Genomic DNA, 24,415 nt, shown 5'->3' with positions numbered 1-24,415 from the left:
TCGCTGCTGTCCTGCCCTACCTCAAGTTAGGCTCTCTTTGCAGTCAGTGACAGGCAAATCCAGTTCTGACAGAGGACGTCAAAACGGAAAACAGAGCTCAAGTCTTACCTTTCGATTGTGCTTCTTGACAGTTGGCATCTGACCAGATAGGCAGCCCAGAGCTATGAAGGAAAGGGAGAAGGAAGCAGAAGAAGAAGAGTTGGGATTTGATATCCTGTTTTATCACTACCTGAAGGAGTCTCAAAGCGGCTAACTTTCCCTTCCTCCCCCACAACAAACACTCTGTGAGGTGAATGGGGCTGAGAGACTTCAGAGAAGTGTGACTGGCCCAAGGTCACCCAGCAGCTGCATGTGGAGGAGCGGAGACGCGAACCCAGTTCCCCAGATTACAAGACTACCGCTCTTAACCACTACACCACACTGGCTCCCAAAAGGTAAACACCACCTGAAAGCAAACAAATGCTCATCAAAATGGGGAGCATTTGAGAGGTATGTATTGAAGTAGAACTAGGCCTCACATATATCATGAGAAAGTGGGGGGACGGGGACAAAAGGCACAGATCTGCGTAAAAGTTGGATATGCTTAATGTATAGATATCCAAGCAAATTGAGGAATAATCAAGTAATTTAGGTTAACATATGATACAGCTCATCATAGTCAGGAAGGCTGGGACCAGGTGACCTGTCTGGCAGTTTGGTTTACTGCCTAGGCGTTAACTGTTGATGGGCAACTGCAAGGCCCGCCACCCGGCTCTCCTTTCTTATGGTTAAGAGATGAAGCTGCCTTATACCGAGTCAGGCCATTGGTCCATCTAGCTCAGTGTTGTCATCACTGATTGGCAACAGCTCCCCACTGTTATAGGGAAAGAGCCTGGAGATGCCGGAAATTGAACTTGGGACCTTTTGCATGCAGTCTTTAAACTGGACTTGGATCATATAGCCTTTTAAACAGAAGGCAGTCATTTGCAAAGCAGGACACACCATCACCCCAGCAGGAATTGTTGGAAGCATTCTGGAAAATCCAGTCTATGCATTCCCACCACCCACTTTCTCTGCTCCCTCAAAATAAGAGGTTGTGGGGATTTGTGTGTGGTGGTTGTGCATGTGTGTGTTGAAGTTGTCTTGTTTTAATTACACTTAGAAGGCTGCCATGGTTAGAAATATGCTTTAATTCCCACCTGCTTGTTCTGATGGCAAACAAGGGGCAGCCTAGAACAAAGGAAGCCATTATCTGTCCCAGGGGGCGCTCCAGGAAGTTTCACTGTAAACAGAACTAACAAGATTAGTGTAAATGGGGGACAGGGTGGTGGTGGCACATTCTGTCAGCTGCAGTGATCAATAAGAAGTCTAGACCAATTAGGACCTTCGGAGGGAAATTATAGCAAGATTACACTTGTAAAGGGCTTTTATCTTTATGTTAATTAGAAAAATGCTTACAAGCAGATTTACAAACTGTACAGTCTCCAGAAATATATCGGCTTCTTGTAGGAGACAAATGTCTCCACATAATCTGAGGTATGGGTCAGAAGAAGTTGTACACAAATTCAAGGCTAGCAAATTGATTTTTAAATATATATATATATTAAATTCATTGAAAATAGTTTCTTATCAACTCCTCAGCCTGCAAGGTGGGAGAGAAATGCCCCTCAGAGCACTCATGACTATTGATGAAATTATAGTAGGTTTCAGAAAGACAGAGAATGCACATGCAGCGATGGGATTTTTCAGAACCAGAAAAGGAATGGAAGAAATAAGATGTAGCTGCACCTGCATGATTAATATTTGCAGGCAGTGTTTGACGTTTCCATTTGGAGGGCACAAATTGAGAGCCCTCTTAGCTCCCTCCTGAAGCTGCCTGTCACTTTTGCACAGGCACTCAGGAGATATGGCCGGCAATTTCCTGTCCAGAGTCTAACACCCTGTGGATTGAGTTTCTCTGCACCTGACTGAGGACCTTTCTGCACCTCACATGATTTAGATGTGGGTAGTGGGGCAAGGCAACGTTTCTTGTTATTTCCCTGTCTTTGAACCTTGCACACTTTTTCTCGCAGAAGAGCCACTTTAAGATGTTGGAAATAATTACCTAAGTAACACCAGCTAGCCAATTAGTCCAGCAATTATCCATTTGCTACCATTAGTAAGAGAATTTTTTTGCTTCATATCACACTATAGATTAATAGAGTTTCTTCTTCTCTGCTGTCGCTAACAGAGATTCTTTTAGTTTTCCAACCACCGCCTCCCCCACCCCCACCCCGTGTCCTTGCCTGAGCTCAGGGAAGTTAGTTTGTTCTTGATGCTGAGGACACTCACTATGTTTGCTTTGCAAGATCAACCTTAATATCGAGGCTGCCTTGTTTGATGCAGGTCAGCATCACAATCATGAATCTGTTTCAACACAGCCTGAATAGCACAATGAGGGACAGGTGTCAAATCACTGCAACATTCCTCTTTCTTATTCCTTTGGTTTCTTGCACTCAGCAGCAATGCGGCTCAATGTTGCTGCCATGAACACAAGCGACTACAAACATTTGGTGTTTGCCATTAAACCTAGCACAGGGAGAAAGGCACACACAGAGATATTGGAATGGCTGAGGTACATATCCTTCACACTTCCATCTTGAAGCGTGCAGGATCCGTTCGTTACTTCCCCTGTTTTCCACGGCAACTGGGTTTCCAAGGCTGGGAAAGATCTTCAAAACCATACTGAAAACTGCTACCCGAGTCTAGCATTGGAACATCCCCAACATTTTTTTAATGCAGTCAAAACAAACTGAAAGTCCACCACAACACTACGGCATGCTCTGCCTAAGCAGCAGTAATTTGCTTCATTCCATCTAGGACTAAAAACATATAATTCCCCCAATTGCTATTTTGAGAAGGGTGGACAGCAAGCTTTATCCATTATCCTCCCAGGATAATTGCTCTCAAACCCTAATGCCGTTCTGTTTCTGCAAGAAACACAAGCTTCTCTGCATCTCGTTCCCCCCTCCTCCTGTTCTCACTTTCTGATGGCCTCCTGCCCTTTCCTGCCTCCCTTCTAAACAAAGAACCAACTCCTCCTGCTTCTCTTCTCTTCCTCCCCATTCAGCTCCCTCAGCCTTTCCTAACCAGCACAAGATGTCAGGCTCTACTGCAAGAGCTTCTCTTGAGGAGGCCTTATATCCATAATGTTCTAGGAAGGATATCTTTTTGTACTTTACTCTGACCTTACTAAAAAAACCTACCCTGTCAGGGGAAACTTGCTCCTCTTCACCCACTCACAGTTGGAATTTCCAAGTTTACAACAATGCCCAGGGATATATGCAGATTTAGGGCTGTATCCAGCATGTTTGTGTCTTTAGTGCAAGGACTTTCCTCCTATGCAATGGGACCTCCAGCCCCTCTTCATTCCACTTGCACCTTCCATCTGTTCTGGAGGGTTGGAGGGAAAACCCAAAATAGATTTTGGGGAGGGGAGCCCTGCTACACTAATGTAACAGGTGCCTTTGTTGTATACAACCCTTAGACATGAAGAGTGTTCTGTCAATAAATCACCATATATGTCTAAACTAGGGCTGAGCGCACACCATAGCTTTAAATCGCATATCTACTACCACCCTGAAAGAATCCTGGAATCCACATGGAGCTGCAATTCTCAGCACCTTTAATAAACTACAGTTCTCAGGTTTCTTGGAGGTTAAAAATGTGCTTTAAACATAGAAGGGTACACATCCTATATCTGGTCTTCCTTGAGCATTTGTTCTCACTTATCTGTGGGGGCAGGAATAGGACAACAAGCAATCATCCTGATTTCCTTGCAAGGTTTTCTATGCCTCCGTTTTAATCATTCATTCATCCCACAGTTTTCAGTGCATTTTGCTGACCCTCTCTGAACTGCAAAAGTATGTTTGTTTTAAAGTGGATTTGTTGTGCTAGGGCGACAGAACACTGTAAATCTGAAATTCCAGCTTGAATCCCTCCTGCAAATCACACCAGTCTGGAGGCACCCAAAAGTGATCATGAATGAGAAATGAACAGGAGCTCAATAGTTGATGGACCCTGTGTGACAGGCAGGGAAGAGAAGATCTCCTCAGGTGGGAGGATGGGAAAAGCAAGGGAAATTCCCAGGTGAGAGCTGGGAGGGTTCACCTTTCTCTGTGTGGGACAATGTAAGGTTTACCTGCAAAAGAGGACTTTGCATTCTTTTCTCTTGCTTTCTGAAGTTTTTGTTTAGATTAGTTGGTTTTTTATTGTAATGTATTATGAAATGTATAAATAATAACAATACTTTATTTTAAATATATATATAAACAAACTAACAGAAGAGGGAATTACAAGCTACAGCTGCTGAATTATTAAGGTAGCCTCTTTTGCATCTACCTACCCGAGTCACAAGCTACACAAGCCTTTGCTAACTAAATACTTCTCATGACGTAATTCATAATTCATATACCCAAAATGTGCAACGTAGCAGCGGCATTGATGAAAAAAGCAATAGCAGAAGTCAAAAACAAGGGGATGTTTATACAACAGGGTACAAGGTACACTGTGGCACGGATTGTTCCCTTTGGAGCTTAAAGGGTACATACACAGAGGAACAAAGCCAGACTGCGTTTTGTACTAAGATAAAACATTATTATTTTTTGCAAGGGAGTCCTGCAGGTGCTGCTAGCTAGTCTGGTGTTCCAGGTGGCATCCCAGCAGTTCAGGATGAAATTCACCAGGTGTCCTCTAATACCCAGGCACAATGGGATACCAATTTAATTACTTTAGCACAGTTCAAAGCAGAACAGAGCCACATATTCTCACACTTGCGCAGAGTATTTTAATGGGTGCGCTGACCAGGGCATGGGTGAGAGACACAGTGGATGATTTAAAACTTTTCCTTTCCTTGTTAAAAGAAATCATGTGGTGATCTTTAGGCTCCACACACACACTGCAGCGCCCCGCTGAGTCGCTTCTTACCCTCTACAGCTGGAGGGCAGGGGCTAAAATGTGCCAGGAAATAGGTGTGGAGGTATGAGGGTAAAAAAAAGTGATAGGAAAAAGGATCCAGCTGGGTTTCTATCACTTTCACTTAATCAGTATTCCTCCTGACTTTTTCTGCATCCCCCCAGAAACCCCAATGGCTCTTGCCTCTCATTTGTGGTAATTCAAATATTCCAAATTATAAATAATAACTGTAAATATGAAATAACTGTAAATATGAAAAGAGACAAAGTATTCTCTAATTTTTTTCCTTGGTTATATGTATTTTCTTTTTCTTTTGTATTTTCTTTTGTTGTAAATATGTATGTTTTCTAATTTGTACTTAATAAAATTTAATTAATTTTTTTTAAAAAATCAAATATTCCAAATTATCTAAAGCATGTCTGACGTTATCTCTTAACTGTCTTTTATGCATCAATCCACATTAATCACAATAAATAAAATTCTCTAGAATATTTCTAAATCCTTTTTACAAAATCATTGTAAAGAACTTATAGTCTAATGAAATCAGTTGGTAATTCTTTGCTATAATCAAAATCTTGATCTTCTCTAGGTATGAGTATGATGTTAGCTTCTCTCCATCCATCTGGTATTTTACCACTACGTAAGATACTGGTTTTTTTAAAAAAAAATTTATTAAAGATTTTCCTTGTTTACAAAAGCACATGCATAGGTAAGATACTGTTCCTCGTCCGTTGTAAGGATTATAAAAGTTTTGCCTTCAAAAGGTTTGTAATATGATGTCGATAGCCTATCTGGGCCCTGGACACAAGGCTGAACAGTGCAGAGAGAGTTATGCAACCTCTACTTAGGTGGAGCAGCTGCAATACCCAATCCAGCGCTTGCTGAGCATGGGAGAGGTGGAAAAAAGGCACAATCACAAAATACAAAAAACTGGGCAAACAACAGCCACACCTCTAGCATCTCTGGAAGCGCTGCTGTAGCCTAACTATCAGGGACCCTGTTGGTGGCAAGGCTGACATGCAATGCAGACATCAAGAGACTCAAACTGCAGTGACTGAACTGGGTGTATGACGTATGCGCATCAAGTAACTTCATCCCCAACCAGCAGAAATGCAGAGAACTAAGCAATAGTTGCTGTCAATGGAGTCAGTCGCAGAGTTTGTTGGTTGATATTTCCTTATTGGCCAAATGTTTTGCCTCCGCCTCCCATCTCCCAGTGGTAAGAGCTCTAAGTATGCGTGGCACATGGGGCAGAGAGAGATAGCCGCTTGCTGAATGCCCTGTAATCTGTGATACATTCTCTCCATTTGGGGTTTATATTTACACAGTCATGTGCCATAGTGGAGTGCTGAGTTCTATCATATCACAGTACTGTGTCATGGTGCCATAGGCAGAGGCAGAGGTGGAGCTAGCTGCTCCAGCACACATGCTGTGCAGCCAGGGGTGGGGCGAGCGGCGAGCGGTCCGGGGGGCTCCATGGTGATGTCACCCCCTCAGGGATAACACCCACGGTGGGCCACACCCACCGCACCCCCTTCCAGGGCATATTAAGTATATCCGGCACCGTGGTGCAAAGATCCCTCTGGCGCCCCCCTCATTTCCCAGAGTTGCTGACTTTTTTACAGTGCTGCCGGCAACTTTGCAGGGCTGGAGGAGGCGGGCAGCGGCTGAAGGGCAGCTTCTCTGGTGGGGAAGAACCAGAGGCTGTGGGTACAGCGCTGCTTCAGTGAGGTGGGCGATGGCAGCGAGCCGATGCCGGGAGGCACCGTGCCCAGCATCTGCCTCTTCCCTGGTGCCCTCCAGAACTTGGTGCCCTGGCACCTGGCGCCACTTGCCTCTGTGGGCAAGACGCCCCTGCCCCCTTTCTTCACCAGTGGGCAGAGGTCTCATCTTCACAGGGGTAGCAGCTGTTTTTACTTTATTTTTTAAATCCCTCCTGTGAAGCCAATAGGAGGGGCCTCTTTTGCTGGTGTAACAGTCTGCTGTTGATGAAGCATGGCCACAGGATATGACTCTGCCCTGTTTCTGCCCTTCCACTCTTCTGTGTATCTTCGCCAGTTGAACAGCTAGGCTGGTGGTATGATCCACAACCCTGTCTGGAGTATTCTGCTGGCATATATGCCATAGTGGTGGTGTATCTGGCAATAGTGTCCAAAACCTATAGCTGTTCAGCTGGCAGATCTCAAGTTTAGAATTAAGTGAAGATTAACCATGAGCCAAGACAGATGAGTTAATTGTGCGACTGTTCCCCACACATTCATTGCTAGAAAACTGGGCGCCTCTTTACTATCTCAAGGTGCATCTCCCAAGTCCTAACATATCTAACCTGCTAGAGATAAGAGTGCAGATATTCAGGAACTGAAGGGGGTGAGCTATTCAGTGGGTTAGAGTGTTGGTCCGAAATTATGGCAATCTGGTTTGAGTTTCCTGTTATTAAAGCTGGAGTAAATCATTATTCTTCATATTACCCAGGGAAACCTGTGGCTCTCCGAATCCTAGCATCCTCCCACACCAGGCTGCTTGACCTGTGGTCCCTTTGGACATGTGGAAGTACTCTGAGCTGTGTTTACCATCCCAGTGCCCCTTGCCCCTGTGAGGTAAGAAAGAGCTATCATCCCTCCATTGCTTGAAAAGGAAACAAAGGCACCAAATGTCTAACTGTCCCTTCTTCTATTTCCTTTTTTCAAATGGTGCGTCATACAAGTCTGTCTCTAATTGTTACAGTTCAGATTTCTTTTTTTAAAATAAAAACGGTGTATCCTAGGAGCAAGTGTGTGTGTGCTAATGCCATTTGATTACGTTTTTATGTTCGTATGATATCAAAACAGGAAAGGGGGAAGGTATCCTCTGTGAGTGGGGTGTCATTTTCAGGTCAGCCTGATGAGCTAGCTCATACACTGTGGCAACTGAAATGCAACTAACTTTGTATTATACATGACAATATTGCAGCCCTCCTTGTGACTCTAGGCTAGGGCAATTGCTATCCCTTGGTCACAATGAACTTCTCATGTAGTGTCTCCACCAGTGTCCTCTAGGGTGTGCATGCGCTTCAGAAGTCCTGCAAGTGCAAGGAATGGGAGAGGCAATATTCCCTGTACGCAAAGCAAGATCCTATCATCCACCTTACGTTTCCTTCTTACACTGACATTGATCTTGATCTGCTGAAGAGCAAGGGCTAGTTTCTGGTCTAGTTCTCACCCAAGTCCTAGCCTTTCTGTCATCTCAGTCTATGGGACCAACTGCCATGTAAGAGGAGAGGTGAATCTAGTTTTCATCTACTGGGATTGGGTGGTTGCAAAGAACAGGCCAAACCAAGCTGAAGGTAGGAAGGTGCCTCCTCCCAGTGAATCCTGGCATTTATTGCCTATAGGTTGATTCTGCCTCCACTGGGCTTGCAGGTTGCCACGATCACATAAGCTAGGGGGGATGTTGAGCCTGATGTTTGTCACCCCCCCATGGGTTTGTTTGTGCTTCTTCTTTGTTCTGTGGTAGAGAACAGCATAAGTACATGTGTAATGCTCTCCCTTTCTACAGATCCCAGACATCTGCCATATGGGTGACGGAGATGTGCACATTGGTATAGCACACGGATTAGGGTCACCACACCCACCCTGAATCCTGGGAACTGTAGTTTGTTGGGAATTGCAGCTCTGTGAAGGGTAAACCACAATTCATGGGATTCAAGAAAGCCATGTATAGTGGTACCTTGGTTCTCGATCTTAATCCATTCCGGGAGTCTGTTTGGCTCCCAAAATTGTTCAAAAACCAAGGCGCAGCTTCTGATTGACTGCAGAAGCTTCCTGCACTCCACCAGAAGCCACATCAGACATTGGGCTTCTGAAAAACATTCGCAAACCGGAACACTTATTTCCAGGTTTGCGGCGTTTGGGAGCTGATTTGTTCAGGAGCCAAGCTGTTCAAGTACCAAGGTACCACTGTACTTTGAATGATATGGATGTGACCTAGGTGATTTATATAGCAGCTCTCTCTTTCCTGATCAGGTCTGCAGGGGAGGACTCTCAGCTCAGTGGGGGAAGCATCAGCTTTGCATGCCAAGGATCCCAGGTACAATCTCTGGCATATCCAGATAGGCTTGGGGATGTCTGAGCTGCTGCCAGTCAGGGCTTATCCAAACTTACTGTTCCTCTGCGCTTTCCAGGCATGGCCTGTGCTTTAAAGCTCAGTGTTCAAATACTCTCTTCTTCTTTTTTGCTCTGGAGCTTTCCCCGCAAAAACCCACTCTTTACCACTGAATTGGAGCAAACAATCGGTGGAAAACCTGAATTGCTGTTTGTTGTGCTTTAGCTTTAAAGAGATGGTTTTCACAGGGAATGCTCTGGGGCGAAAAGAAAGAGTGCTTGGGCACAGAGCTTTAAAGTGTGGACCTGTGTCTGGAGAGCGCAGGGCAGAAAGTGTGGATAAACCCTCAGTGTAGATAATGCTGAGATGGATGATCCTCTGTTGTTCCTCTCCTCCTCAGTTATTGTTCTTAAATCCTCGGCAGAAGTCTAGAAAAGATCCCCCCCCCTTTGCTATCTTGGTTCATGCTTCCAAACAGAAGCCTTCCTTCCCCACACACTGAGTGCTTGTAATTACCTTTGTACTTTAGTGCCAGCCATCCTCAAACAGGCATCATTATTGAGCTGAGAGAGAGAAGAGGGGAGGGAGAAAACGAGAGGGAGAGAAAGCGAGAGTGCCACAAAACTTAATTTAATCGCACTGCCCCATGCTCAATTGAACAGCCACAACGGCTCAGAATGGGGTCCCTGTGCAATGGGAGGGCAATCAATGGAGCGACCCGGGAAAGAATTAATTGTGGATGACAACATGTAAACAGTGCGGATGAATAGGGCGTGCAGGTGTGAGCCACCGGGGCCATCCTGGAGACATTTTCACACGAATTTAAGTCCCTTCACTGCTGACCTGCTCCCTAAAATGTGATTAGTGTCGGCACTGGGAAACCATTCAGGGTGTCAGGAGTTTGCACATATTAATAGCTGGTGTTGGGGGGCCGGCAGCAGCCGGGGAACATGGCTGTGAAAGGAGAAAGTTAAAGGGACAGAACATCAAAACATACAGCACAATAAATAAATGCCTTAGTTAGCTCAGGGGTCTTTGCTGCCCTTGCTGCAACATGGCTCTACTCTTCTAGAATAGACTGGCCCAGTACTAGATGACTTTTGGGGCCTGTGAAATAAGGGAGCCAAGAACTTGGAGGCATGACCCTCTCTAAAGTATAGGGCTTATGCCAGTAGCAGACAGCATGGTGGGGTGCTGCAGCTCACCTGACCTCCTGACAGCTGAGTTGTTGCCTCCTGACTGTTAAAGTGGTATGGTGCTGCATTTACATGTGGTCATAGTCAATATCCTGGTTCAATTAAAACATCCACTCGGGGCCCGGCGGCTGTGAAAATGTCTGGTTTCATGCTAGCAATTGAAAATAACATTGCAAGACTTTTATGGAAAGCAATGGTGCAACGACCTATAGAGTACTAGGGTTGGTTCTGTTTGGCCCATCTAAAGCTGTATCTATCTTAAAGGTGGACATGGGCAACAAAACCAACCAAGGGACTGGAGTCCTGAAAGTTGTGCCCTAGGATGACTGCTTCTGGCAAGGCATGCAAAAGGTGTGGGAAGCTATATATTCATCCAGTGTGGCTCAGAATTCCACCTCCAACTTTCCAGCATCATGCCCTATTCAGTGAGTCCCTGGAGGTTGCTGTTGAGGTTCACCTGGTTGCTGGCTGTGTCAGTGGTGCTGATGGACTGGGGGAACCATGGCTCCCTCTTATGGGAGATGCAAAATATTGTAACAAGTGGATTATTATGCTTCTATCTTAACTGAAGACCAATTTGTGATTGGGTTTACAACTCTAATGTTTGCATCACATCCCCAAAAGTGTATTGTGAGCATTTTTGGATCTTCGGTGTGGCATACGACAGCTTTTCCCATGCACCTGTGCATGTGCTTTTAAAAAAGATTTCTTAAGTATATAAAAACAGTGTGATGTCTCTGTCTTCAGGTTATGATTTCTACAATTCAGTTGCATTTGTTGTGAGACATTAATGGTACATACAATGTTAGGCTAGGAAGAAAAGAGGGTGGGGTGGGGTGGTTATGTTTCTGTTCTTCTATTTAGTGTATGTGTGCCAGCATTACTTGTATGGGTTTTCTTACTATTTACTTGTTGTGTTTCTTTGGTGATGAGAGAGGTAGAGGGTGGCCTAGCATGTGATTGGTTGCCCTTGGGTGGCTGTAGTGAGATTTATTTGTGTGCGAGAGCGGGGTGTGTGAGTATGTAATTTTTTAAAAATCAGGTTAGCCAGATTGATTTGTATGCTGTTGGTGGAGTTTTGTTGTTATCTTGTGGGGTTAGGAACGTGATAAAGGGGAGCCATAGTGGGGTGAAGGCGTCTTCTTCTATTTGTTCCTGTGTCAGTTTCAGTTTATTGGTTAATTTTTCTAATAGGGCTGTTTCCCATACTACTTGATAACAATGGTCCACAGTGAGTGGGGATTATTGTCTTGGAAGATGCTTAATAGGGCCAGTTCTGGGGTGATATCTAATATTTGCTTAGTTATTTTGCATATTTCTTATACGATTGCTGTCCAGAATTGTTGGATTTTGGGACATTCCCACCACATGTGGAGGTATGTGCCTGTGGAGGTGCATATCTGTGCATGTGCTTTTGAGAGCAAGCAGCTCCAGGGGTGGGAAGTATATAATTTTGCTGAGTGGGAGAAGGGGGTGGTGGAATGATTGTGGATGCTCCTGGGTGAGAACAGATAGCTCCAGGAGTGGGCAGTGTGCAATTTTAGAGTGAGCTTAAGTTGGGCAGATAGCAGCCAAAGTGAATGCTGGAATATGAAGTGCTTTGTGAATTGCAGCAACAACAAAGTACAGCACTGATTTCTTTCTATGCTAGGTTTTCAAATATTATTATATACTATAGAAGAAAAATAAAATAAAAGTACTGATTTTGACAGGAGAGAGTAGTGTAAGACCATAATCACATTAAACTACAGACAGTAATTTTAAAGAAATCTTAATGGAGTTAATTTCATTCATTAATTATTCATTCATTTCTTGAGGGCAAGCAATTGGGTTTCCCTTTGTTTGGGAGAAATGGGGAGGTGTTGGCCTAGGATCTAAATGCCTTTCTGCTCCCTTTTTGACTTATGATTCTGCACAATAGGCACAATCTATTAGCCATGTACTGTGGTCTTGCAGGTGCCGGCTACATCCCTTCTTCTTGCAGTCCCATCAAAAACAAGAGTCTTAATCAAGGTGCCTGCTAGAGATCTATGCATTCAGGCAAGTGGATCATAAAATTTGGAGGCATAAACTTGGTGTTAGAGTGAACTAAAGGAGCTGAGAGCTTAAAGGGAAGGATTTGTTTCTCACAGGCCGTGCCTATCAGCCGACCCCCCCCCCCCCGCGATTTCTTTGCTCCTCTCAAGTGTGTGTTACACTTGCCCTACCATTTTAGAGGTAATTTGCACTCTCCTAGTTCATTAGCTGGCACCCCTGTCTGACCCTCTACTGCTACAGCAAGAGCAACGGCAACAACAAACGCCTTACTGTTCAAAAAAAGCACATGCAACAATAATTAATGCAGACCCTAATTGCGCCAATTCGGACCACTCAATAGTTCTAATTAAAGCCTCTCTCCTGAAGGACGCTGAAAAGTAGACAAACTGTCATCCCAGACAATTAAATTATGGAGTTACGACCGAGTTGTATTCCCACCACAACCACCTTGTGTGCAAATGTTGTTGTTGCTGCTGCTGTCCGAAAAAGTAATTGGGGGAAGGATTAAGTAGGGCTATTGTGGACTCCAAAGGGGAACTAACTGAACAACAAACAAACCATATTGTCTGGTCACAGTTTGAAACTGAGAGAGACCCTTTCGCTCTCTGCTCCCTTCCTCCATCCCTGCCATCCCTTTCCTCGCCTGACCTCCATCCAGAAAGTTGCACCTGCAAACAAAGTGCACATGTTTTCTGGTTATAAGACACCTGGACTCCACAAGCCAGTAACTGCAGAGGAGGAGATGAGGGAGTGAGGTTCTTTATTTTTTTTATCTCTACAATCTTGGCTCTTGGGGTCTTTTTTGTGCACCATAAATAACTCTGCAATTACATTAATTGGTTGCATATTTGTTAACGGAGTAAGTGGGGGAAAGGGGTTATAGGTTCATCCCGCCCCCCACCCCACCCCTTTTATCCTTTGGTGCGATTTTATACTGCTTTCCTCAGATGTCCCCTAATCCCCCCTGCTCCCCCCTTCCCCCAAGCTTTTAGATTCACGCTTCTTTTACAAACAGCTTTGTAGGTACAGGGTTCAAGGGAGGAGAGCATTAAAAGTCATTTGACAGCACCCCCCTACACACATCTGTTCTGTTAAGTTGCCTTGGCAGTGTCTATCAATCATAAGATAAAAGTTAATATATACCACAATGGGGTATTCCAGAAATCTGGTTCTAGGCAATTTCTGCTTAGTGAAAGGTTTCTCTCTGTATATTGTTTGTGGCAGGAGGGGTCAAAAGAGGAGGGTAATTTTTAGAAAATATGTTTTTTAAAATAACAGCAAAACTAAAGGTGTGTCTTGATTTGTTTGCAGACCAACTTGTTCTTTTAGGGACTGGTAAATGCAGAAAAATTAACACACACACACACACACACACACACAGAGAGAGAGAGAGAGAGAGAGAGAGAGAGTTTTAAAACCTCAAACATAATTAGACCTGTAGTAGTATCAAAGTACTAACCAGAACTGAACAAGAAGTCTGTGAAAAGCTCACAAATAAAATTTGGTTCTGTCCTGATAAGCGCTATACCAGGAAGTAAAATTTTACAAGACACCACCCTATTTTAGTGTCTGGAAACAGCCTCCCATTGTCTTGAGTAATAATAATAATAATAATAATAATAATAATAATAATAATAATAATTTATTTATACCCTACCCATCTGGCTGGGTTTCCCAGCCGCTCTGGGCGGCTCCCAACAGAATAGTAAAAGCGTGATAAAACATCAAACATTGATTAAAGCGTCTGATATGCTTACAGGTTCTTATGAGGGTGTGCTCTGAGCCCAGAGCCATTGAAAGTATCTTGGTCTGAGCATCTGCTTCACACATTATGGCCAAGGTCTAGTAATCAGAGCAATCATTTCTCTGTCTCTCTCTCCTAATTTCAGAATCCAGAGATCCTGCTTGAGAAAAATCTCTGCCCTCCCTTGCAGCAGGAAAGCTAGACAGTTTGTGAGCCATGATTACACTGGAGCAGTTTGAAGAAAGACTCATTTCTCTGCTTCAGCTTGCTGTACTACAGAAACGAATATGCACAGATGAAAAACTTCTACAAATCAGACATTAGATAACTTGTTTGTAGGTAGAGTCGGCTGTGCTCCTCCGGTGGCCTCATTTGTTTGTTTGAACAGTGTTTTGTCTATTCTGTTTTGGATTTCATAGCTGTATGCCGGGCAGAAATTCCACTGGGGAAGCTTTTTCTACTATGGAGAACAAGAGGAAGTCTTTCCCTATAGAATATCTATTATGGAGCTGTTGAAAGCACAGGAGACCATCCGGAACAGAATTTGTCAATCATAATTCCCATAGAAGATGAAACTACTGGCTGGTATCTGGCAAACAGGGAGTTAAGCCACAATTGTACAAGGGCTAGCAGACTGCAGAACCAATCAGAATCTTAATTAAATGGGGGGGGGGGTAGGTGGGGAGGAGGGGAAGTACTACAATAGCCATAAGGAACGGAGGAGTTTCTTAATATTGGGGTCTGTTACGGTATTATATATTTGTTTTTCAGAACGCTATTCATGATTAGCCTATAAAAAGCCTCAAGAATGTGAATTTTGGTGTAGAAACAAGTGGCTTAAGGCCTTTTTAAAACAAGTTAAAACTTTTATTAGTTTCTGTAGATTTTTTTTATAAAAAAAACCTAGTAAACTTAAACTAAGTTTAGGCAACAAGGCCTTTCCCCTGTTGCTTTGTTGTGTTGGCAGTGTAATGCATACAAATATATAGCAGTGATGCTTTTGGTGAAAAATCTTGCCTATCTACTCAGTGCATTTCAACTGGAAGAAAAGGCCATGGAAAAAAGCAATGGTGCAAATGCTGAAGGGGGAAGTAGAAGGGCCAGTTCTTCAAATAATCTGCAAAATCTAGTGATTGTTTTTCACTTTTCTCTTCAACTTCTGCTCTCTGCTCAGCATCAGTTGCAAAACAAGTGACTTTAGTTAGCACAACTTGCTACCACACATTATTAGCTCATATACTTTCCCCCTTTATCTGCTCCCTTTAATCCTCTTAAGCACAGACATCACTACAGAATTTTTTCCAAGTAATTTGTGTGTGCTGAACCTAATAAATGGTTAAATGCTGCTACAATTAACACTGTTTGTATCCCACTTAATTTTCCAGGAATTTATGTCTTTCTCGTGTTGACCATTCTAACCCTGGTCATGATGCATTCTGTCCCAGGCAATAATTATCTACTCTGAGTAAAACTTAGCTGAATACCACCCATGGTAAGAAGAAGCTAAAATGAGGAGGGGGGGGGGGACACAAAACTAATGGTATTGGTTGCTAGTATCTTGACCAGACACCTGCTTGACCAGACCCCATGAACAGTGCTTCTGCCTGGCTTTATTGCAGGTTTCCCTTGTGAGATGCACCCATAATTTATAAACTCTGTAGTGACCCCTGATAATTTAGAGAATCCCTCTGTCCAGCTTTCCTTAGCATTTTCCAACTAAAATTACTTGTTTTTTCTTGAACGGTCACATAAAGCCCAAGAGCACCATTCTTAATCATTGCCTCTCTCTGTTGTTGCTATAAATCACTTGGAAGCATTTGCCAGTGATGATGATGATGATAATAACACTACAGACAGATTTGCCTGGCTAGTTCAAATCAAGAGGCGAAATCCAGCATTTTAGCACCCTGGTTCTTTCCCCTGTGTCCTTAGGGACCACCAAGTTCCAATGCTGCATTGATGAAAAATGCTTCAGTGCAATTCCAAAAAGCAGAGAAACCTTCTAGCCTTAACAACCCAATTCTCCCAAGGTGAAGTCTTTCCCCTAGGACTCTTGTCAACCCCCACCTTTCTTTCCCTTTAGGCTCCTACACTGAACTCCAGTTGTTTTTACTGCCCCTTTCCTTCAGCCACAATGCTTGGGCTTTCTGCCCCTTCTCCTTCTGCCATAGATGATGTGTGAGGTTCTTAACTTCCCATCCAAACTTAGAACTATTACATCTATACCCAGTACTTTTTTTTCTTAAAAAAACGTTTAGGGGTACTCTCATTTTCCTACTCATATTGAAATTCTGCCCTCCAATGAGGCCAAACTTAGATTCACAAAATCTTTAGGGGTATGCATACCCCTTCATCCCCCCCCCCCCTGAAAAAGCACTGCCTATACTCACGCTCTTCAGAATAAATCCCATTGAACTCACTGCAGCTTTTGGCCCAGTAAAGGTAGTGGAAAAAATACCCATAAGCTTTGACATTTATGCATAATAATTTCTACTTTGAGGGACCAGTCACACTAGCATATGAAACTACATAGTAGTTACCTTTCTCGTCCTGATCTGGCCACAGTGATCCATGTGACGGTCACCTCCAGGCTTGATTATTGTAACTCACTCTACGCAGGGCTGTCCTTGAAGCTGACCCAGAAACTCCAGCGGGTGCAGAATGCCGCGGCAAGGCTCCTTACGGGGTCCTTGCCACAGTTTCACATTCATCCAGTGCTTTACCAGCTGCACCGGCTCCTGGTGGAGTAGAGGGTCAGGTTTAAGGTGCTGGTTTTGACCTTTAAAGCCCTGTGCAGCCTAGGTCCCTCGTACCTATGAGACCGCCTCTCCTGGTATGTCCCGCAGAGGACCTTAAGGTCCACAAATAACAACACTGGAGGTCCCAATCCACAAGGTGGTTAGATTGGTCTCAACTAAGGCCATGGCCTTTTCAGTACTGGCTCCGACTTGGTGGAACACTCTGTCACAAGAGACTAGGCCCTGTGGGACTTGACATCTTTCTGCAGGGCCTGCAAGACAGCGCTGTTCCGCCTGGCCTTTGGTTTGGACTCAGTCTGACCCTTATGTTTCCCTCCCCTTATGGTTTTGATTTATGGGCTACTATTAAAATGAGGCTGCATCTTAAATTGTATTTTAACATGTATTTTAATAAATTGGTGTTTTTTGTTTGTTTGTCCCCCCCATTATGTTTTATTGTAATTTTATTGGTGTTAAGCTGCCCTGAGCCCGGCTCTGGCCGGGGAGGGTGGGGTATAAACAAATTATTATTATTATTATTGTTATTATTGTTATTATTATTGTTGTTGTTATTATTATTATTGGAAAGATAGCAATGTCCACTTTTCATGCAAAGCTGGAGATGTGCATTCCACAATCATCCGTGAGGTGACTGCCTCAGCTAGCAGGGTCCACCTGGGCAACAGATTCCAATGTCAAACCTTCTTCTTCCCTTGCTCCCGATGTAGCATTTCCCTGGTGGGGAGTAGAGGAGCCATTTTGGGGTCTGCTGCTGGCGCCAAAATGTCTTCAGCTGGCAGCCCTGTTTTTTTTTGGGGGGGGGAGGGTGTGTGTGCTCAAGATGCTGTCAACCATTTTTGGTGAGCCAAAGCCTCAGTTCCTTCATTTTTATACACATCAACTGCTCCGAATGGCATAGGGACCACCTAGCTTGAAAGTTGGGACTTTGCGAACCTTTAGCAGGTTGCTTCTGATGCTAGTCCAATTGTTATCTCCAAAATTAAATTATTTTGTTTGGAATTTTAAAAAGTTCAACCTTATTTATTACTGAAGTATTACTTCTGGGTAGAAAATGTTTCGGATTGGCCAGCCCACTGGGGGGTGGGGGTGGGAAACCTGTGACTGTATCATACCTTCAATCAAACTTCTGATTCCTTCTTGGGGTGGAACTTTTATATCTCTACAAAATGTCAATTCTATTATTCTGTGTCCTTTGTGGTTCATCTTTGGGGCAGAGGTGTGTGTGAGAGAGAGTGCGCACAAATGGGCCGATTTCAAATGCAAAACAAGCACAGAGGAAAAGTGTGAAGGCTGTGCCTCTGCCCTTTATAATTTTCTTTTCACTCCATTTATATACCGCTTGACTGGAAAGAAAACCTCGAAGCCGTTTCTAAAAACAGAACCCAAAACATTAAAACTCTCGATGAGAAGAAAACAGTTAAGAGCAGGGATGTAAAAACATTCAAAAGATTGGCCAAAACCAGCCTGGCAGACAGATAAAAGCACATACAAGGCTCCTGTATGTGGGGATGTGTCTTCTCACGCTTTTGACCGGGCAGGGAAGCTGTCCGTCAAGCGGCCCGGCCTCGCCTGGCCCCGCCCCAGCCGCGCGCTTTATAATAGGAATCCTTCCTCCGAATGGCATTTAACCTGTTGCAGCTGGAGGGGGCACAACGCGCTCGCTGTGGGGAACAGAAGGCGGGAGAATTCCCTCGACTTCCAAAGGGGAGGAAAGCAGCAAGCTGAAGAGGCCACCCCAAAGCCAACACCTTCAGGCACCAGCGACGAAAGGGGGAAGTCTTGTGGCTGCGTTTTCTTCCCTTCTTCTTCTCCTCCTCCTCCTCCTCCTCCCTACCCCTAACGATGCCTGCTCGACGCTGGGGCTCTGGGGCTCCCTGCTTGCTGTTGGCGCTGCTGCTGGCTGTGGTGCCTCAGGTTTCTGCCCAGCGCGCGACGGGGCCCCGGGTGAGTGGAACTCGCTTGCTTGCCTCGCCGTTTCTGGTGGGAGGAAATGGAGGGGGCGTTAAAGTTTGCGCCACGCCTCGCCTGGTTTAGATTCCTTCTCGATAAGGCTTGCTGGTCACTTCTAAACGGCTTGACTGAAGCTGGAAAAAAGTTTTTCCTTTAAAGCAAGCTTTTCCCCTTTCATACCTATAACTGGCTCTTGAAAGACACCCTGAGGAAAATGTATTTTTAAAAAACACACCAAAAATCCATCAGCACCAACTTACTGGTTCAGTGTGCCTTTCCTGACCCCACGTTGTTGGAGATGGAGCTCAGCCATTCTGGGGAGCTGTTTTGTGGGGCAAGTGGGAGACAGACTCCTCTAGGGGTGTGGGGGAGCGTGCTTGGGTTCTTAAGCCTTGTTTTTAATTGTTGTGGTTTGATCCCCAGGATCAAAAGCCCAGGCGCAACATGAAGGGCTAAAACTGCAGTGCGGCGAACATATGGTCAGGGAGTAATTTAGCATTCTCTTGTTAATTTTGCATTGAACAAAATTGCCTTGCTATCCAAACATAGCTTTAGGACTTTCCCTTTTTTACGTCTCAAAGGGGGAGTAAATGAATCTGTTTGCCCTCGAGTTAAATGCCCCATAAGAACACTGATGTTGCATAGAGTCCAGGTTACAAGGGTTGAGAACTGTGTTTTAATCATTTGCAAAAAGGGAATATTTTACAATTTCCAAAAATATTTTGTGAGAACCAGTTGCTTTCTTTGATGTTTTAAAATTAATAGCACACCTCAGACTGGTGCAGAGTAACTCTGGATTCTAACCATTTACGGCTGAAGTCCTATATGCACTTACCTGAGAAAAAGTTCCATTAATGATAATAGGCTGACTTCAAATAACAATGATAAAACAGCCTATATTAGCCAGGCATTTCCCTCCTCCTCCTATATTGTGGGGGTAGATCTGAGGAAAGCACTAAAAAGTGTCCTTACACAGTACCTCTCCAGCTGGAAAGTCAGGTATGTGTACTATATATTTTATGCACTAAATCTAATGCCCTGTTCAAGACTGGAAGGTTTATGGAGTAGAAGCTGCTACTGAGGAGAAGGTGAGAAGAACCCTCTTCTCCAGCTTGCTGGTGAACTATCTCTTGGTATTAGACTGCAAAAATGTTTTAAGAACACCCTACTATTAAGCAGTATAGAGGAAGAAAAATGCATCCTTCTGTCATACCTTTTCTAGCCCCTTTTATGAGCAGATGTGTAGCACAACAACAGCTAAAATGTGGTAAAATGTTCCAGTGCATGTCACAAATCTTTGAAGTCAATAATTCAAAGGGCACCAGAAAAGCAGGGTCTCTGCTCTGTGCATGGAGAGCTTTAACCTAAAGTTCCAGTGTATACCTAAAGCACTTCTATCCCCAAGCCATGCTACTCGGTATGATGGTGGCATCACTTTGGGAAAGTATTCACATGAGCTCCAGTGTTGTGGTATCTGAGGGCTTTAATTAGGAACAGTTGAGCTGAAAAGCGAAGCACACTAATCCTGATGCCAGCCCGTATAAACTACATACGCTTGTCTATCAAACTAAATCCACGTAGACCATTTTTATATACTTGACTTTACAAGCCTCTCTAATTGCTCCCTGCTCAGTATCTTTTTGAGGAATAGAAGCTATTTCAAGAGACCCCTAAGCCCAATAAAAAGCAGCTGCTGATTTGCCACTTTCTTGCTACATGGGTTCAACAAACTTTTAATTTCAAATGGTGCTTGAGTTAAAGCTTCTTTTTCTTCCTGGTTTGCAGCGAACCTTACGTCCCCTATCTTTGTTGTGGAAGATCTATGCCCTTTAAAACTCTTTACTTGTTTCCTCTTCAGTGTAAAACTGTGGATTTAATGGATGTTTAACTCGTAAATCCCGTCTCCTCCCCCTTCCCAAGTGATTTGTTTGAGAAGTATGGGGCTTTTATTTTTGCCTGCTCGTTTGTTAGCATGTTGAAAGTCAAAGGGGGTTATCCTATCTGATACACTTTCCCCTGACCATTAGGCTCTGCCAATAAAGCTGTCACTAGTATAAATATGCTGTGCTTTATGCTGCCATCTGCATAACAAAACATTTTTTGAATAATTCATTGCAGGGCTTTATAGTGGCTAAGCCATATTACTCAGTTTTCTCTAATCCTGTTATGAGATCTGCAGTAAGGGGGAGATGTAAAGCTCTGGCTTGCTAAATAATATCCTCTTCAGGAATTACTTCCACTTGTTTGGGGGGTGGCGAGTAGCAAGCATGTGAAATCAGTGCTGTAGCTTGATCAGAGTTGATTTTCCACAAAATTAGAGAATGCAGAATAGCAAAAAGTTACTGGAAATCTGAATCCACAGAATTCATTTTGTTTAATTGGAAATGATGGCATTGTCCTGCCCCTGAATCCTACAGTGCTTTATCCTTGGGTGTTAAAACTGCCTAGTTGATGGAGGCAGATGGTTATTCTAATAATAAGATTCCCCTCCTGATCAAATGAAACAATTAGTGTCATTTCTTTTTAAAGAGGCTATTTTATTCTCTGCGTCTGTTATCAAGATGTCAAAAAACACTGAAAGGATTTAGATCAAGTCTGCCTCCCTTCTCATTCCATAGATTGATTCTAGAAGTAGTTACTTCCCCAAGCATATTAGGCTAGGTAATAGCACTCCCTTTAAAAATGCATGTATTTATGGACAAGATGCTGAAAACAGGACAGCTCCACAATTCAGTTGTGTTGATGCCTGAAACTTGCCTGGAGGATTTACAAGGCACTACAAGATGCTAGAGAACAGTGCCCAACACAATACATATTGTGCACCTTGTACAGTGGTATCTTAGTTTACAAACTTAATCTGTTCTGGAAGTCTGTTCTTAAACCAAGGTGTGCTTTCCCATAGCAGCAGGGGACTCAATTTACAAATGGAACACACTTAACAGGAAGCGGAATATGTTCTTATTCCAAGGCAAAGTTCACAAACCAAAACACCTACTTCGGGGTTTGCAGTGTTCTTAATCCAAGTTGTTCATAAACTAAACTGTTCTTAAACCAAGGTATCACTGTATGCTAAATGGCTATGCATTCCTTCTTCCCTGTGAAGCTTCACAAGTTTGCTCTCTGTGAGAAAATAACCTTATAGGCTAAACTTTAAGGCTGGATAACTACGGTAGTTTATCATATGGTTTCGAGAAACTGCCATCTACAGTTTGCGTGTGGGATCCGTTCCAGAGTCCCGGACGCTTGACGAAAGGGACGCTCAGCAAAGCGCGACTCTGCGCATGCGTGAAGCACGATTTAGTGCTTCTGCACATGGCGTGAGCGGCAAACCTGGAAGTAACCCGTTCCGGTACTTCTGGGTTTGCCGTGGACGTTGGACGAAATGGACGCTAAATGGGGCGGACTCAAAATGAGGTACCACTGTAATGGTGAAAAGAGCCCCATCCATTTAAAGTATATCCAGCACACATCTAAAGTGCATGTCTTCCCCCAAAGAACCATGAGAACTGGTTTGGTAAGGTGGCTGGGAATTGTAGCTATGTGAGAAAGATACTATCGTCCTAGGATTCTTTGGGGGAAATCTTATGCTCTTGATGTGCGTTTAATGTGTTTGAAATGTATGATGCACCTTGGGTTTTTCTAATGTATCACAATACTGAAACTGACTAGAAAATAGAACCTTTTCCAAGAAGTTTCTGCGGCCCCTTCTGTGGAAGAGTAACTGATCCATTTTACAAAAGCAAATATATATTTGTATAATAAACTCTCATCCCTGACTATTCTGCCTTTTTTATTTTCTAAAAATACTTAAACAGTAGTGTTTCAAAACATAGTGAGCTGTTTCAAAGGGGACACAACCTTTTTGTGTCATCTGGAATGTGGAATCTACTAGATAATAAATGTTGCTAAATTGGGTAGAGATAGTGAAACATCTGGGTTTTCTGTCCCCCCTATATGTTTGAAAGATTAACAGTTCCCGGAGAGAATAAAAGAAACTTCTGGCTGTGTGTCAGCAAGAAAAGATGAAAACATAACTAATCACACTTGAATTAATCCCCCCCTTTCTCCCACCCACCTACCTTGTCAGCTTGGCTTGCCAACTGTAGATTAATTTACCTACAGTATCAGTCTGTTCATTTATATGCAGGAGAATTCTTCCATACTTTCCATCAGGCCCTTCTTGTTTGTATTTTCCCACAGTATAGTGAAAGCTTTTAAAGGTAATCTGAGCATGAGATGGAAGTATGAGATAGGCCAAAGAGTGGGATTGGGGTTCGGTCTTGGCACTATTTCTGTAGAGCTCTTTTGTGTGAATGTTTGTGATGGTGGAGGACTCGGGAAGCACAGCTTCCTTGGACCTTTGCTGTAACTAGTCAGCTACCTGATAACAGTTTGCAGCATAAGGATCCCCAATGTACTAGACCAGAAAGGGTTTGGAAGTCATCCTACCTACGTACCTGAAATCATTGTCCCTGCCCCCTTAATGGACATAGGTCCTGCACAGGGGAAATATTGTACATGGTCACTTCCGACTTGTACAAGTACTTGTAACCAGTACTTCTTAGGGAACTGGTTCTTTGTGTATCAGTAATAAATGTAGATGAAGAATTGTTGTGGCAAGCTCATACTGCTTCTGCTTGCTTTAAAGCTCAGTGCAATGAAGAACAACTACTTTCCTGTTCCTAAGCTGGAAGAGAAGAGGTGGGGATCTCTTGTCACACCGAGCAGAGGCCCGCACTAGTGAATCAAGGCCTCTTGCCCTTGTGGATTGGTAGAGGCCTGTTCTTTTTCATACAAGTAGCTGCCATTCTACCATTCTTAATTACGCAATCATGCTCTTGTGGTCTCTGCAATGAGGCACATAATGTTCAGGTCTGGAACATTTAGTTCTGCGAAATAAATGCTGGTTGGTAATACCTTTCACATTGCCCTGTGTTCTCTTGTGTCTTTCTCTTTCTCTCTCCCCCCACCCCCCAATTCCTTACCAGGAGCCTAATATATTTTATTGGTTGGGACAGGTAGGAAAATACTGTTCTTCCTACAGTGCTGAATTCATGCTGTAGAGATGTTTTAACCCCTTTCAGGAGAAAAGCACAACATAATATTTGCCTGCACATCCTAGTTTTAAAACTTTGCTTAGGTTTATAAATAGCTTATGAAAGTATGTGCTCAGTGTGATTGTTCTTCCATTGGATGTGGTGTATTGACTAGTGTACCTAAATATGTGAGGCAGTTCATGGTTTCAGTACTAAATACTATCTTGGCCAGTTAGTCATAATAAATTCCTTTCCTGCGGTGAAGTGATGACTAAAGTCTTCCTTCTCATTTCTTGTGTTGGAATTCTGTTGCTGCTTCAGGGTTGGGTCCAACTCAGAGTAGACCCATTTACATTAATGCTTTTGACCATTAATTTCATTGGGTCTGTTCTGAGTATTACCAACACTGGATACAGCCTCCATTGCTTGCAATACATTTGAACTGTGTGCTTGTGGGTTTTAGATTCTGACTTTGCAACCACAAGAAATTACCCAGCATGGGTGACAGCTCTACACTTCGGGATGTATTGGCATATGCAACTAGTGTTCAAGTAGCTTGTAAATAGTTTCTTACTCTTCCTTCCCTGCAGGCCTTATTGTACAAAACCAAAAACAAATGTTCATGTTTCTAGAATCATGATACGCAGCTCTTTAACATCTTCCAAGTTCCAATGTGTTTTC

The 24,415-nt window shown here is 43.6% G+C and overlaps 1 protein-coding gene across 2 annotated transcripts in view; it reads left to right on the top strand.

Moving 5' to 3' along the window:
• The first annotated feature begins 18,355 nt into the window (after nt 1-18,355).
• SMOC1 (SPARC related modular calcium binding 1) overlaps nt 18,356-24,415 on the top strand; it is a 63,913-nt gene continuing 57,853 nt past the window's right edge. For both annotated transcript variants that reach the window (XM_081881821.1, XM_081881820.1), the window contains exon 1: nt 18,356-18,692. In XM_081881821.1, coding sequence (XP_081737947.1) covers nt 18,591-18,692 — 102 coding nt within the window. In that variant the 5' untranslated portion in view covers nt 18,356-18,590. The remainder of the gene's footprint in view (nt 18,693-24,415) is intronic.

Source organism: Podarcis erhardii (genome assembly GCF_964252035.2).
Source record: "Podarcis erhardii genome assembly, chromosome: 1".
NCBI classification, from domain to species: Eukaryota; Metazoa; Chordata; class Lepidosauria; order Squamata; family Lacertidae; genus Podarcis; species Podarcis erhardii.
This window is presented reverse-complemented; position numbering and strand designations above follow the sequence as displayed.